The sequence below is a fragment of the Armigeres subalbatus genome, chromosome 1 (genome assembly GCF_024139115.2).
Source record: "Armigeres subalbatus isolate Guangzhou_Male chromosome 1, GZ_Asu_2, whole genome shotgun sequence".
NCBI lineage: Eukaryota > Metazoa > Arthropoda > Insecta > Diptera > Culicidae > Armigeres > Armigeres subalbatus.
Window position 1 is genome coordinate 258,247,235 of NC_085139.1, and position 17,124 is coordinate 258,264,358.

A 17,124-nucleotide genomic window follows, 5' to 3' on the forward strand; every position below is an offset into this window, starting at 1 on the left:
TTTCACTTAATGCTTATACAATTTCTAGTTCAGTATAAAATTCACTTCCAACCATAATTCGTTATTTATTGACCAAATAGTCGTATGGCGTAATGTCTATTTGACGTACAGTCTTTCCGACAAAGTGTCATTTGACGAAACATCATTCGACTAAATATCTTTTGATCAGGTAGTATAGATTCATCGTAGCAGGTTAGAGGGGTTTGCCAAAGTCAATAGGGCACTGCACGGAATAATATCTTTCTCTTTCGTTCCTTATAAATTTTGACGTTTACTGGCCTTGTTGTTTTCTAATTTCTTTGTAGCGAGAAAGAGACAAAGCAGTCCGTGCAGTGCCCTATATCCTGTCGGGAATGTTTACCGTTTTCCTATTATTTATTCTTTTTGTGAATCCATATTTCCTTGGACAAAATTGGAGCAATAATTATGTGACTTCTTGAAACACCGCAATAAATCATTCAATGTTCACTTAATATTGACTAAAGTTTCTTCCTTTCAAACATCCATTCGACGGAACATCATTCGACTAAATGTACCAAGATTATTCATTAGAAAATTCGCTTTCGACCAAATGTCCATTCAACCAAATGTACGAAGAATCTTCATTCTAAAATCTGATTCCGACTAAATGTCTTTTCGTCCAAATGTCATTCGACCAAATGTCCTACGTCTTTAGTGGACTAAAATATCATTTTCGACTAAATGTCCCTTCATCCAAATTCGAAGAAATGTCCTTTCGACTAAGTGTCATTCGAATAGTATTCCAAATTTTATGTCATCGACTAGTAAAAATTGCAAAAAAGCTCGTGAGGCAGTAAAAGGGCGGAAATTCTGGGCAAACGCTCTACCACGGACCAGGGGATTGCTGTGCGTCAAGTATTGAAATGACCGAATACAAAGTACCCTCACAGCATCCATTCATCGACTTCAAAGCCGAATATTTGATACTATCGATCGAGACCAGCTATGGCCGCTTATGCAGGAACATGGATTCTGACATGGGTGATCTTGGTAATGGATTGGATGATGGGCGTAGTTCTAGTTTCAGCCCCTCGAGTCCCTTTGGAACGGTTATGTATGGCAAGGTGATTGTCTTTCGTGTTTGTTATTCAAAATGGCTTTGGAGGGGGTAATACGTGTGGTTCGATTTTCCTGATTTGACTTCGTACCGGCGCACACCTCTACTCGAGTGCGCGGGCTTATAGGTTTAAGGCAGTGGTCGCAGGACTGAGAGCAACTGTCCAGAACTATTTTTGCGCGAAAGTTCAAACCAATTTGAAATAGGAATGGGGCGGGAAGGATTTCCGAAAACACTTCACTTTCGAGAAGTGCTGTGGATTGGAAACTAAATGATCAGCTCATTCTCTAGCTGTGATTAGCTGACTGCCCGAGAAATAGACTCATCATCCTCGGATTTGTTTTAACAAGGCTGACCGGAAGGTCGTTTGCTGCGTAATTGTTTCTCGCAACCACATTGGTTAGCAGAACGATCGTTTCTCACGCTACGAAATTAAGCTGTGAAACAACAAATCAACACGACTCAATTTTCTCGGTATTTCACGGTAAGAAGTAAACACGTTTTCACCATCGAAGAAAGTTGCAGTTGTTTGTTGCTAATCGATAAACGAGCTAAATGGCTTCCGTTCGGATTTTCCCGCCATCATCGGCTGAAACAGTCTGACTCCGTCTGACTAGAAACAGACAACCCGAGACAAGCAAGAATATACAATTGTAGGGTGATGGGGCCAATCGGAATCGTTATTCTGCAACCATTGTCCTATTCTGTTTCGAATTTGGTTTCGTTGACTACAGACAACACAATTTGGTATTCAGATAATAATGTTGCCACAAGAATAAAATATTCAGTCGTTCGTTGGTTGGGTCTCGCACCCTACTTCCCTGATTGACTGCGGACTGAGACTAGACTTCGTCATATCGATTTTCGGTCTGACGATGGAAAACATCTTTCCCTCATTGGATAAACATTGCGCGCACATCAGTGAAATCAGTTTAAAAAATCGACAACCATTAACTACGTTCATTCGCGCAGTTGAATGTTGCTTGCTTCTGAGCTGCTTCCCGTTCAAGTCAAAGTGAGCTAACCGTCCAAAAATACCTCCTGTGTTTGCTTACCACAATTTTGACTGAGGAAATAAACTCATAAATTAGTTTGCGAGATGTTTTTTCAAGTACCTTTTTGGAGGGAAAAAAATCTCTTTTAGATCGAGGAAAAAATGCATCAATTTGCTTCCGCTGCTCAGCCTCCGGTCCGGAAGTATGTCTCCGTTTATGTTTTTCTTTCTACCTCGGAAGAATGAAACCAAACTTGAAGAAAACGTTACCGAAAGGTCTTTGAAAAACAGAAACCTGCCCCACTTGAGCGATCTTTTAGTCACCTTCCCTCAGCAGCAGGTCATGGATCGGAAGTTTGATTTCCGTCACGAGCAGAGCCTACTTCAATTGCTGTTTCTCCTGTCCTTCTTTCATTCAGATGAACAGAAATGTGCGTAGCACGTGCCCTAGTTCGAGTTTCCTTAGCGCGCGACACGACAATATGGACGTGACAAATCACATTCGTCTCGCAGCCGCACACCGCCCAAAAGAAGGAAATCGATTCTCATTTTCAAGGATCCAATTACGTCCTTTATGTACCTAACATATTGCCTAGTTGATCTATTCTGAGTGGTTGCTTTCTTCCTTCGCAGATATGGAGGCCCTTTCCGCGCAGCTGATGAGCCATCTGTCCAGCATGCAGCAGCTCGAGAACGGATCGATCTTCCTGGATGATGTGCTGGTCGGGGATCAGCGACGGTTTCACCGCAGCGGTGAACGAAGTGGAGACAGCATCAGCAGCACCAGCGCCCTGCTCGGGGGACACCACCATCATCATCACCACCACCCGATTGAGGTGCGGTGCGTCTACATGGATCAGTTGCTAGGTGAGTGATTTTGTTTTTAATATTTTGATACAAAACATTGAAACAGATGCTCTTCTGTAAATTTGCTGTTTGGATTGGCAGATGGAGTTCTTGCTGTTAATTGCCATTTCATACGTTAACGTTTATGTGCAATCGATGGATTAGCGTTTAGATTCTGATAATAATTAATGTTCATTTTCAAATTTGGCACTGTATTTTACCTCAAAAATGCTTTAGTTTGACAAACCAACGACGTTCCAATTAGGACGTGGCATGTACTAAGATTCCAACCAGTGATTTATGCCTGCTCCAGGTTACCGCAGCGCACACTTCTGTGCACAACCCTGTTTTTGTGCTGATGCTGAAAACGAATCACGTGTGTTTTGCACCCCTCGTACGTTGGTAAAAAAAAACTGTATTTCAAAGTATTCTGCTTCTTCGGAAGTCTGTCTCAGCACAACATCGCACGTCTGTAAAACAGCTCCGACACGAAAGCCAGAAATCAAAGCAATCCATCAGGAATACTGGAATCAAATTCCTCACACCAATTGTGCGCGATGTGACTTGAATTCATAAAATCTGATCGTTTCCAATCCGTCGAGGTTAGCCGGAGTTGATATTTGATTTCATAAGCCTGGCCTACTACAAACGTATTTTGATCGCCGGTTTCGGTCACCACACTACCAACGGCCGTTGACGGATGGATGGCGAAACAACAAGGCCTACGTGATGTGTAGCTTTGGTAGTTGCAAAGACCCTTAAGCGATTGTCAAACGATCGGAATGCCAATGATGACCAAAATCGGTTGGGATGATCGATGGATGGCAGTTTGGCGTATCTTTTTAAGAAGGGTTGAATGTTGATGTTGAATTCAGCGAAAGCCTGAATAAAATTCGAAGAATTTTCAAATTTTGGCTGAGGTTTTCCAGTTCACAAACAACGAATGCTTCTCATTAGGAATGCAGACAGTGGTTTGCTTTAAAATGCATAATTCTAAATATTTTAACAATCGTATCTGAGAATTTGAATTCGCATCAAAATACGACGAAAATTGCGCATCGCATTCTGCTAACTGCAAAACAATCCAGCTGCATCAATATTTCATCGGATCACATTTGCTCAAAGCGATTTATGCCAATCGTAAAAATTTGCAAAGTAACTGCAAAGAATTATTTATCCACCGAGGTGGCGGCAATCAACAAACCGATTACAATTGCCCGATGGTGAACCATCAAGAGGACGTAAATCGATCGTCGTCCATCACATCTCATCGGGAGCTAATGGACAGATAGACTATTTTCGTATTCAGTGCACACAGTTGGTAACGAACATTGCATTCTACACCATCGTTGGAGGTTGAAAAAAAAAACCGCAGCTAGTTGAACGGATTTCAACCGCAAGCTATACTCTGCCATGCTGACTGAGAACAGGTGCAATATGGGCTTCATTAGCATTTCTAAGGTTGCAACAACGCCTGAGAATGATACGTAGTGTCAGATGCAGATGCAGACATACTTATTGCAACACCCCCCGAAAAGTTTAGCATCACTCCAGAACTAGCATATTCGTGATAATGTATTATCGGATCTTTTCCATTTTGAATGATGGAACCTTCAACAAAATGGTTCACAACGATAACGATGAAGAAGGACAATTTAGATCCCTGGGGTGCATAGGCCACCATGTTGACATACGAATGATCCGGATTCAGAAAAACGTGCGAAGTCACCATTTTCTTAATCCATTAATTCCAGCAAGATGCCAGGTTTTATCATCTTTCGTAATCGCAAAATGACAAAAAAAAAACAATGCTAAGTTACGCTTGCTTGATCCATGGTGGCCGACCGCTGGTCCTCCGGGAGTTCCGGAACATCCGGTGAAGTGGTCAATGTTTGTAATTCGTCCCAAAAAGCTGCGACTTTTTCTAATCCGTTTGTAGTAGCAATGTCAGTGCAAAATCAATGCAAGCACCACTCATTGACCCCTGGTGGCCACCTATTGGTCCTCCGGGAGTTCCGGAACATCCGGTGAAGTGGTCAATGTTTGTAATTCGTCCCAGAAAGCTGCGACTTTTTCTAATCCGTTTGTAGTAGCAATGTCAGTGCAAAATCAATGCAAGCACCACTCATTGACCCCTGGTGGCCACCTATTGGTCCTCCGGGAGTTCCGGAACATCCGGTGAAGTGGTCAATGTTTGTAATTCGTCCCAGAAAGCTGCGACTTTTTCTAATCCGTTTGTAGTAGCAATGTCAGTGCAAAATCAATGCAAGCACCACTCATTGACCCCTGGTGGCCACCTATTGGTCCTCCGGGAGTTCCGGAACATCCGGTGAAGTTTACAATGTTAGTAATTCGTCCCAAAAAGCTGCGACTTTTTCTAATCCGTTTGTAGTAGCAATGTCAGAGATTCAATGCAAGCACCACTCATTGACCACTGGTGGCCTCTTAGTGGTCTTCCGGGAGTTCCGGAACATCCGGAAAAGTTGCCAATTTTTTAATCTTGTCCTAAAAAAGCTGCGACTTTTTTTTAACCCGTTTGTTGTGGCGATGTAAGAGCAAAATAATTGCAAGGACAGTTCGTTGGTTATAGAAGTCTAGAAGTTCGTTCTAGACAACGAGACCTTTTTGCCTTTCTCGTACAACAAAGTTGTACCGAAAGGCTATCATTTCACTCCAAAATCGAACTTTTATAGAAATCTCTGAGACCCATGATGTTATATACCAATCGACTCAGCTCGCCGAGCTGAACAAATGTCTGTCAGTCCGTGTGTGTGTGTGTGTGTGTGCACACGAAAACCGAAAAACATTAGCCACTTTTTCATATAGTAATTCTTAACCGATTTTCTCGCAACAAGTTGCGTTCGACTGGGGACAAACTCTAGTTGATCACTATTGAATATAATCAAAATCGATATTTGCGTTCAAAAGTTATGAAGAAAATGGTGTGTAGAACCATATACGGTTGGTTGGTTGATTCGCCTTACAGCATTTGCAAGAGCCGTAATGTAGGCAATTATTTATGATGTGTATCACACAAAGGTGAAACTTAACGATTGAATCGAGAAAGGCATCGTCACTGCTAGGTGGATTAATCTGGGTTTTTAATATATGGACACAGCCCCTAAATCGTATGTACCAAAACATACCTGAATTATAAATTTTGATACATTATGGGACCCCACAAATTGTATTATCACATGTGTTCACTGCATTAGTTTGGCTTTCTGATTAAAAAACCCATAGAACTTCTAGACCAATGCTGAAACATTTGATTTTCATGGAAATTCCCGATTTTTCGAATAACAAGTTGGTAGCCTCCCAGAATCAAAGAGGACACTATTTCAGTTGTGTCAGTAGTTACACAAAACTACTTGTTAAGCATGCTTCGTTTTCCGACTTTTAATTCAAATTATTTCAAACAAATTATGTTCTGTGTTGAATTCTGGAATTGAATCATAAGCAAATCAGCTCTTCCAGAGGACAACTTTGTGCTCCGATGTGTATCCAATCGATTCAAATATCAGGTTACTGTAAGAAAGCATTTTGAAAAGTATCTACGAGGAAATTTTGAAATTATTCACATTCCTGGGTCTGAAGAAGTCCCAGGGTCCCTGAAGGGTCCCAGAAGGCTATTTGGTTGCCACCCAGGATCAATACGATTGTCGAAACCAGATACAAAACATTAAATAGACATAAGATAAACACGTAGCCCTCGGGATGATCTGGAACTCCTGGAAGACCACTGGGTGGCCACTCGTTGTCAATGAGTGGGGATTGCATAGATTTTGCTCTGACATTACTATAACAAACGGTTTAGAAAAAATCGCAGCTTTCTGGGACGAATTACCAAAATTGACCACTTTATCGGATGTTTCGGAACACCCGGAGAACCACTGGGTGGCCAACCGGGGTCAATGAGTAGTACTTGCATTGATGTTGCTCTGACATTGCTACAACCAACGGTTTAGAAAAAATTGCAGCTTTCTGGGACGAATTACCAAAATTGACCTCTTTATCGGATGTTTCGGAACACCCGGAGAACCACTGGGTGGCCAACCGGGGTCAATGAGTACTACTTGAATTGATGTTGCTCTGACATTGCTACAACAAACGTATTAGAAAAAATCGCAGCTTTCTGGAACGAATTACTAAAATTGACCAGCTCACGGCATGTTCTGGAACTCCCAGAGGCCCACTGGGTGGCCACACAGGGCCAATGAGTGGTGCTTCCATTGAATTGGTTGTCACAATACGATTACGAAAGATAATGTAAATAACGCAGTTCTCTGGGATGAATCACATTTTTGAATGGTAAATTCAACAGATGTTCCGGAATCCGGACTAGCCGGATGTTCACCCAGCGATCATCGCAGCCCAGGGAACTAAATTGTCCTCACTATCAACGTACTTGTTGTCGTGAACAATTTTGTAGACGGTTCCATCATTCACAATGGAAAAGATCCGATAATACATGATCACGAATATGTTAGTTCTAGAGTGATGCTAAACTTTTTGGGGTGTTGCAAAATTCGAAGCGGGTGTTGCAATACTTATTTTTGCGCTTCCATACTTTTGGCGGGTAGTGTATGTCTGCATCTGCATCTGACACTATCATTCTCAGGCGTACATATGTAGAAATTAAGACCAAATTTGTTCAATTGATTTAGATTACAGATTTCATTGATTCCATTAGGTTCGGCAGAATTGGTACTTTAAATGCAAACCGTGTTCAATTTCACTTGTTTTTAGCAAATCATTGGGGAAACAAACAATCCGCATGAGTATTAGGAATAATCTTTAAAAGTTTTTTTTAATTTCTCAGAAACATTAATAACATACAATAATTCCACTTGTCATAAGAAGATTGTACAATCAAGTGGTGGAATGAAATGGAATGGTACGCACTCGTCTTATGTTAGGTGAAGACATTCTACTAACAGCTTAAAGTAATTTTCTTATGCGTTGCGTTGCGTTGCGTTGTAACAGAGTATTTCGTAGATTGCATACTGATAGCTGTCATGTATTTTCTTTAACTTTCTTACCCCAACTGCTTATGGATTACTATTTGGGATTTAATAGCAACCCAATTGGGGGTCAAAAATGATAAAGCATGAAAGCTACCATTGCCGGCCACGCCCATCTTCTCTGTTACTAAGGAAGGGAAGGAAATGATGATATGACATCTACTTAACGAGAGGCCAGCGACTCACCGACGCCCTCATAGATGTCAAGGAGTTGGATGGTTGGTAGGGATATAGTTTAGGAATATCATCATAAGCAAATGATATAATGCGTTTAAACAGACGTTGGAAGTGACCATGCTAAAAAATTTATGTCACTCCATTGTTAATTGTCCTGGGATGGGGCGAAGCTATTAAACTTGCCCTGGCTACCCAAGCACCTGGTCTGCCCATCTCGCTCGCTGCGCTCCACGTCGTCTCGTACCTGCCGGATCGGAAGCGAACACCATCTTTGCAGGGTTGCTGTCCGGCATTCTTGCAACATGCCCTGCCCATCGTACCCTTCCGGCTTTAGCTACCTTCTGGATACTGGGTTCGCCGTAGAGCTGGGCGAGCTCATGGTTCATTCTTCGCCGCCACACACCGTCTTCTTGTACACCGCCAAAGATGGTCCTAAGCACCCGTCTCTCAAATACTCCGAGTGCTTGCAAGTCCTCCTCGAGCATTGTCCATGTTTCATGTCCGTAGAGGACTACCGGTCTTATTAACGTCTTGTACATGACACATTTGGTGCGGTGGCGAATCTTTTCGACCGCAGTTTCTTCTGGAGCCCGTAGTAGGCCCGACTTCCACAGATGATGCGCCTTCGTATTTCACGACTAACGTTGTTGTCAGCCGTTAGCAAGGATCCGAGGTAGACGAATTCCTCGACCACCTCGAAGGTATCCCCGTCTATCGTAACACTGCTTCCCAGGCGGACCCTGTCGCGCTCGGTTCCACCCACAAGCATGTACTTTGTCTTTGACGCATTCACCACCAGTCCAACTTTTGTTGCTTCACGTTTCAGGCGGGTGTACAGTTCTGCCACCTTTGCAAATGTTCGGCCGACAATGTCCATGTCATCCGCGAAGCAAATAAATTGACTGGATCTGTTGAAAATCGTTCCCCGGCTGTTACACCCGGCTCTCCGCATGACACCTTCTAGCGCAATGTTGAACAACAGGCACGAAAGTCCATCACCTTGTCTTAGTCCCCGGCGCGATTCGAACGAACTGGAGTGTTCGCCCGAGATCTTCACACAGTTTTGCACACCATCCACCGTTGCTTTGATCAGTCTGGTAAGCTTTCCAGGGAAGCTGTTCTCGTCCATAATTTTCCATAGCTCTACGCGGTCTATACTGTCGTATGCCGCCTTGAAATCAACGAACAGATGGTGCGTTGGGACCTGGTATTCACGGCATTTTTGAAGGATTTGCCGTACAGTAAAGATCTGGTCCGTTGTCGAGCGGCCGTCAACGAAGCCGGCTTGATAACTTCCCACGAACTCGTTCACTAATGGTGACAGACGACGGAAGATGATCTGGGATATCACTTTGTAGGCGGCATTAAGGATGGTGATCGCTCGAAAGTTCTCACACTCCAGTTTGTCACCTTTCTTGTAGATGGGGCATATAACCCCTTCCTTCCACTCCTCCGGTAGCTGTTCGTTTTCCCAGATTCTGACTATCAGTTTGTGCAGGCAAGTGGCCAGCTTTTCCGGGCCCATCTTGATGAGCTCAGCTCCGATACCATCCTTACCAGCTGCTTTATTGGTCTTTAGCTGTTGAATGGCATCCTTAACTTCCCTCAAGGTGGGGGCTGGTTGGCTTCCATCGTCCGCTGAACTGACGTAGTCATCTCCTCCGCTGCCTTGACTTTCATTGCCTGTACTCTCAGCGCCATTCAGATGTTCCTCGTAGTGCTGCTTCCACCTTTCGATCACCACACGTTCGTCCGTCAAGATGCACCCATCCTTATCCCGGCACATTTCGGCTCGCGGCACGAAGCCTTTGCGGGATGCGTTGAGCTTCTGATAGAACTTGCGTGTTTCTTGAGAACGGCACAGCTGTTCCATCTCCTCGCACTCCGCTTCTTCCAGGCGGCGTTTCTTCTCCTGAAAAGGCGGGTCTGCTGTCTCCGCTTCCGTCTATAACGTTCCACGTTCTGTCGGGTACCTTGCTGCAGCGCGGCCGCCCGCGCTGCGTCCTTCTCCTCCAGAATCTGTCTGCACTCTTCGTCGAACCAATCGTTCCGTCGACTTCGACCCATATACCCGACGTTGTTCTCCGCTGCGTCGTTAATGGCTGCTTTGACTGTATTCCAGCAGTCCTCAAGAGGGGCCCCATCGAGCTCACCCTCTTCCGGCAACGCTGCCTCGAGATGCTGCGCGTATGCAGTGGCGACATCAGGTTGCTTCAGTCGCTCTAGGTCGTACCGCGGCGGTCGTCGGTACCGAACATTGTTGATGACGGATAGTTTTGGGCGCAGTTTAACCATCACCAGATAGTGGTCAGAGTCGATGTTAGCGCCACGATAAGTCCTGACGTCGATAATGTCGGAGAAGTGCCGTCCATCAATCAGAACGTGGTCGATTTGTGATTCTGTCTGCAGTGGCGATCTCCAGGTGTACCGATACGGGAGGCTGTGTTGGAAGTAGGTGCTGCGAATGGCCATATTCTTGGAGGCGGCGAAATCAATTAGTCGTAGGCCGTTTTCGTTCGTCAGCCGGTGAGCGCTGAACTTTCCAATAGTCGGTCTAAACTCCTCCTCTTGGCCAACCTGAGCGTTCAAATCTCCTATGATGATTTTGACGTCGTGGCTTGGGCAGCTGTCGTACTCACGTTCCAGCTGCGCGTAGAATGCGTCCTTATCATCATCAGTGCTTCCGGAGTGTGGGCTATGGACGTTGATTATGCTGAAGTTGAAGAACCGGCCTTTGATCCTCAACCTGCACATTCTCTCGTTGATCGGCCACCACCCGATCACGCGCCTTTGCATGTCGCCCATCACTATGAAAGCTGTTCCCAGCTCGTGTGTGCTGCCGCAGCTCTGGTAGATGGTATGATTACCTCTAAACGTTCGCACCATTGATCCCTTCCAACAAACCTCCTGCAGCGCTACGATGCCGAATCCACGGTCCTTGAGCACATCGGCGAGTATGCGTGTGCTCCCGATGAAGTTGAGAGATTTGCAGTTCCACGAACCGAGTTTCCAATCGCTAGTCCCTTTTCGTCGCAGTGGTCTTCGCCGATGGTTCCGGTCCGTACTCTCTTGTTGATTGTTCGTTGCTTATGATTTTTAAAGGCTGGCTTGCAGGGCCTGACACCAAACCCCCTAAATTTCCGGAGGACCATTCTTCCTTATTCCCGGTGGACCATGGTGCACAGTTTCACTTAGAGTCCCTCGCTGGCACTCGGACGATGATCAGCCGCCCCTAACATGGAGAACAGACGCTGTTGTGAGCCGATCCTGACATGGAGAACAGACGCTCAGTAAGATTTGCAAATCCCCCCTACCCTGTCAGCATATGACCATAGTTCCCACCGGAGTTGGTTACCCGATGTTCCCTAAGGTTGCTCATATCCCGCCCATGCACCACGGGGAGGTAGGGATAGGAGTAGCTGGGTAAAAGGCTAAGGACCGCTAGATGGGGTCTATTTTATTCCTTCAGGTACGCGAAGTACCAATGGTACGCTTTACCCAGCATTTGCCGTGCCAATTGAAATTATGTACTCATATTAATATATGCCCTTAGTAATAAGCGAAAACCAATATGCAACTTTACAATCACAGAAAATTTTATCGAGAAAATAGAAATATTGAGGAAAGCCAATAACAGTCTGTACTTTGGTTGAATCAAATTTAGTTGTATTCGGAAATTACTCCATCGAAACATCGGATCAACCTATTGCTTCAAACGGGAATAATTCAAAGATGTTTTTCACCACAAACTACGAAACATTCGCCATCGACCAGAATATTGCATTGATACTTCGGCGGTACACTAGTCGAAGAAAACTGACGAAAAACTACGCAGAAGAAACTTTAATCAATTCCTCGTCAGATTCTGCAACTAGTATGGTGATAGGTAACGATGATAACGGCGACCTGCAGGATCTTTGTACCGCATGCGATGCTAAGGACTCCCTACAAACTTCTTTATTTCTAGTAAAACCATTCGGTTAAATTCACGAAAATGTTAAAAATAAAACTAAAATGAAGGACACGCCAAGTTTAAATGAAATCACAGAATCGTGATTCAAAATGTTTTTCAATAAAAGCAAAAAACTACATTACAGTGATTACAGGTATAGAAGAATGATTATTCATTACGCTTTTGTCATTTCTGTCATTCTTAAACTTTTTTCTTCTTTTATATTTTTAGACAATTGAGGGCTTTTCAATAGTTTTACCGGATTTTTTCAAAGGCTTCCATAATCTTCAACGATTATATTTATTAAATGGCTGAATTTCACAATATGTGAATCATCATCAACATGTTTGTCAAGAATATGTTGTAATGTTCAATGATGAAAATATCTGAATATGCAAAGATTAGGACAAACAATGCTTAATTCATACAATTTCCAGTAAGGGGCCATGCATAAAATATATTACGTTTATAAAGAAATATAACTGGGTCAAGAACTGTGACATGGGTCGTCAAAAAGTATATAAAATTCAATACAAAATAATAGGAAAGGAGATGAAATTCCAATGTTTGCGTGAGGTATGGATTTTCTCTGACATGTCCAAAATTTAATCCTAATTCAATAGTTATGATTTATTATCTCGTCTTGTCTTGTCTTAGCACATGCACAGCTAGTATTTGTTCCATTCTTAGAAAGTTTTTCGATCAAACTAAAAGTTAAAAAAATACACGCATTTGAAAGAGCCCCATTTCTAAATGATGTGGTCTTTAATGCAAAAAAATGTGATTGATCTAAATTGTAACACAATTATAAGAACATAAGCATTGAATACCTATTTTGAAGTCAGGGAATAGAATTTGCACGATGAATTAGAATAATACAACGAATCCAAGTTGTGTAAATATAATGCCCCTATAATATAAATATTTTTGTCAATACTATGTTTTTCCTGTCCCTTATTAGATTCCGCGTTCTTTCCACGAAAATCTTAATTCAAAATTTATACACCCACATTTTCTATCATCATTCCAAAGTAGGGGGGTTGGGGGTAATATGGACATGCTAAGGAATCGCGCCATTTTCACAAGGAAAACCTAAATCACTTGTGTGAATCTTGAATAGAAACACTACAATGACTTGAAGTCAATTTAGTAGAAAACAATTGGATTTTGTGATTTTTCGACAATGAAAATAAGGATGAAAAAATCTCGTTTTAAAAGTATGCGGTGAAACGGACATAATGTGTGGGTAAAACGAACATGTTAAGAAATTAAGCTTAAAACAGTGAATTTGGTTGATAAATTGTATGCATAGGCTAAGTATCTCTAAAATGAGTCTCTGGAAATAAAAATGTTGGAAATGTGGAAATAAAAAATGGAAATAAAAATAATAATTAATATATTGGTAACTTACAATGATTTTACTAAAACAGCATGTAACATCAATAAAAATCACTTTAAAATGCCATTGGTCTGAACAAAACTCGAAATTCGAATTTCCTAATGAATGCTTGGTCTTTCGGAGGTAAACAATACAAACTTTTCAAAATATAATTTCGTTGAAAAAATGTATGTGCTTCATATGGTCCATATTACCCACACCAGAACGTGTCCGTTTACCCCACCATGATCCAATTTCTTAGAAAAATACTAAAAAAATCGAATTTTGAGATAAATCATCGATTCAACCCATACATAATCTTTGGATAGACTAAGTTTGAGATCCTCGAGGATCTATTCGAGAAACTATTCGGTTTTGCCGATTTCTGTTTTAAAAGCTTAAATACTGCACAACAAAAATTACATCTCTATGGAATATCAGCCATAGTTTACATTAAATCTTTAATAAACAGAATAGTTTTCATTATTTGAATGTAGTTAAACATGTTACACTCATAATTTGAAACGTGCAATAAGATCCACTTAAAGGAGTGCCAATTTTGAAACGATTTAGCACAAACTGGACCTCTGTCCGTTTTACCCACCCTGTCCATTTTACCTCAACCTCCCCTATGTATAAAAAATAATAGATCCCATCTTGATTAACATGCGTTTGGACTTACCTTATAGTTGAGCAAATTGAAAGTTTAGTGTTTTTAGCTTACTTGCGGGCTGACGAGAATGATGATCAATTGATCAATTCGGAAACCTCAAAGACGCCAGTACCGTGAGGACCTTAGAAATGCGCTCAACGGACACCAACGTTTTGTTGATGAAAAACTCCAATTCATGTACGCTTTCAGACTTCCGTTGGGCTCGGCAAGTTCTTGATGAGTGCGATCGATTCGAAATCCAGTCCTGCCCGTCGTACAGCAACTATTGAAGTTCCGCACAGTGTAATTTTTCATGTAGTAGCTTCAGAAATGCTTCAAATGCTGGTTGAAATTGGTCCAAAATCATTAGCTGCAGCCTATGTTTTTTCTTGAGATGAAGAAACACTTAATGATCTTCGGATATCGATTTTATAATTTTGAACCGGTGTTACTTTAAACACAAAAATTGACGGGAACAGATAATTTTCACGTCTCAACAGCTTAAAGTAATTTTCTTATTATACAATAATTCTTTGAAGTCTCAAATTATTCTCTATGAAAAACAAAAACTTCAAAGTCAATTGTTTGTCTGTTGACAGTAGACTGGCCCAGATTACTATGGGGAGAAAAAAATGTTGTCGAATTCCACGGGGCACCCCCCAGAATTGTGTCTTTGGATGAGAAAATCAATCTCTGAAAATTTCAGCTCAATCGCTTGTTGCATAAGCTGGCGCATTTGATTTGAAGTTTGTATGGGGATTTCAGCCAAAATGTATAGGAAAATACACCTCCGTCACTCATTCGATCTGGAAATGGGTTCTGATTGCTCGATTGACCTCAGAATTGCAAAAACGACAGTTGGTATGCTACAGAACAATTTCACAGAACATTGCAGGATGATTAAATGAACTTTTATATAATTTTCGGCTGATTTATTAGGAGCTAATTTGTGTATTTTTGGGTTTATTGATCAAATCGAATCAGCCGAAAACTATATTAAAGTTCATTTAATCATCATAGAATCTTCTGTGAAATTGTTTTGTAACATACCAACTGCTCTTCTCGCAATTCTGAGATCAATCGAGCAATCAGAACCAATTTCCAGTTCGAAAAAGTGACGGAGGTGTATTTTCCTACACATTTTGGCAGAAATCCCTATACAATCTTCAAATCAAATGCGCCAGCTTATGCAACAAGTGATTGAGCTGAAATTTTGAGAGATTGGTTTTCTCATCCAAAGACACAATCCTGGAAAGTGCCTCGTAGAATTCGACAACTTTTTGTTTCCTGGACCAGTCTAGTTGACAGTCTTCAGAAAAAAAAAACAAAACAAAAAACCGACACATTTTTGTCTAAATAAGAGTAATTATTATCGATTGATTTAGAGACCCGCATAACAAAAAGGAATCCAGAGATTCCATTAACCAATTAGCAGCTATTCTCACAGAAAAAGGAGAAAGGGTTTTTTTTTTCAGCAATTCTTACAAGATTTTCACCGATAGTTTCCTGACGAATTTCTCCAAAAATATAAACTAAAATCCCAAATGAATAGATCTGAATCCTCTCTATTGAATTCCATCGAAAATTGTTGTGGAAATTTGTTAGAAAACTGCTCGTAAAAATATGTTAAAAAAATCCTCTGAAAATTCCTCCAGCATTTTTTCCGTAAACTGTTACGGGAGTTTCCCCATTATTTAATTCAAATATTCTCCAAAGAAAACCTTCAAAACCTTCTTGTGATATTTCCTAGAAATCCCGCAAAATCTCTGAATGAATTCTACAAAATTTCTGAAAGGATTCTTCAGTATTCCAGTTTCACAAATTTCCAAGATAAATTCTTCAGAATTCGATTCGTAATAAAAAAAAAGTTCTTATTAGATTTTTCTTCCGAAAATGTCAGAATACTTCAAGATTTTCCAAAAAACCAATTTGTAGATATTCCCTCAGAAAATACAATAGAAATCCACAAATTTTGTTTGGTAATATTGTTCTAGAATTTTGATAGAAGTTCTTTGAGAAGTCTGCGGCGAACTCTCAAGAAAATGCTTGTGCTGCTCCAATAGTTTATGAATTTCGGTCCTTTTAAAAACATTTTCTGGGAACTGTTCCGCAAAATCCACTGATTTTTCCGCAATTCCTGAAGGATTTAGCAACAATTCTTTACGGAACTCATTAGCTTGTGTACCCGGCCTTGCACGGAATTGCCAGTTTCATTTTGCTACTACTATTACAATCGAAAAATCATTTGGTCAACAGGGTCATTGCGTTTTGTTATTGGTACTACCTTGTGCGGTGAGAAGGGAAAATGATGGATGGAAAATGAACATCCAATCTTTAAAAAAGGCCAGATTCACTTTTGAATATGGCAATGTTGAAACTAATTGAAACACGCGTGGTTTCATTGACGTTAACCGGTTAACAGTGGAATAATAAATTCTATTTATTTAACATGGTAGTATAGCGACAAGGATTACAAGGTTTAGAGTTATTTGGCCGAACGCCGTTTGGCCGAATGTCATTTGGCAGAATAGTTGAAATACGTTTCCTTATTATGTGTGTGAAGTAAGACCGTAAGAATCAAGAAAGAATAAGGAATAGGGAAGAAAAAAGAGAGAAGAAAAAGGAAGAAGGAAGAAGAAAAATGAAAGAAGAAGGAAGAAAAGAGAAGGGAAAAGGAAGAAGGAAGAAGAAAGTCGGAAAAAGGAATAAAAAAGAAGGAAGAAGAAAGGGGGAAGAAGGAAGAAAGAAGAAGAAAGAAAGAAGATGGACGAGAGGCGAAGAAAGAAGGGAGATGTTCTCTGTTCTCAGTCAAGGGGTGTCTCACATAGATTGAATTGAATTTATTTGCTAAAAATTAACCAAGCAACCGAAGCGACTTTATTTCGATATAAATCGAAAATATTTAGAATCAAAAGTTGGTTTTAGCAACGCAGCGATTTTATCACCTGTCAGTGATTGTCAAAATATGACTAGCACAGAGTTACAGGAATTTGTGAAGTTGTTATGAATACCGATAGAAAGAT

The 17,124-nt window shown here is 41.3% G+C and overlaps 1 protein-coding gene across 1 annotated transcript in view; it reads left to right on the forward strand.

Annotated features, from left to right (window-relative positions):
• Positions 1-17,124, forward strand: part of LOC134206955 (tumor necrosis factor receptor superfamily member wengen) — a 92,526-nt gene that overhangs the window by 52,712 nt on the left and 22,690 nt on the right. The window contains exon 4 of the mRNA XM_062682698.1: positions 2,706-2,939. Within this exon, the coding sequence (XP_062538682.1) occupies positions 2,706-2,939 (234 nt within the window). The remainder of the gene's footprint in view (positions 1-2,705; positions 2,940-17,124) is intronic.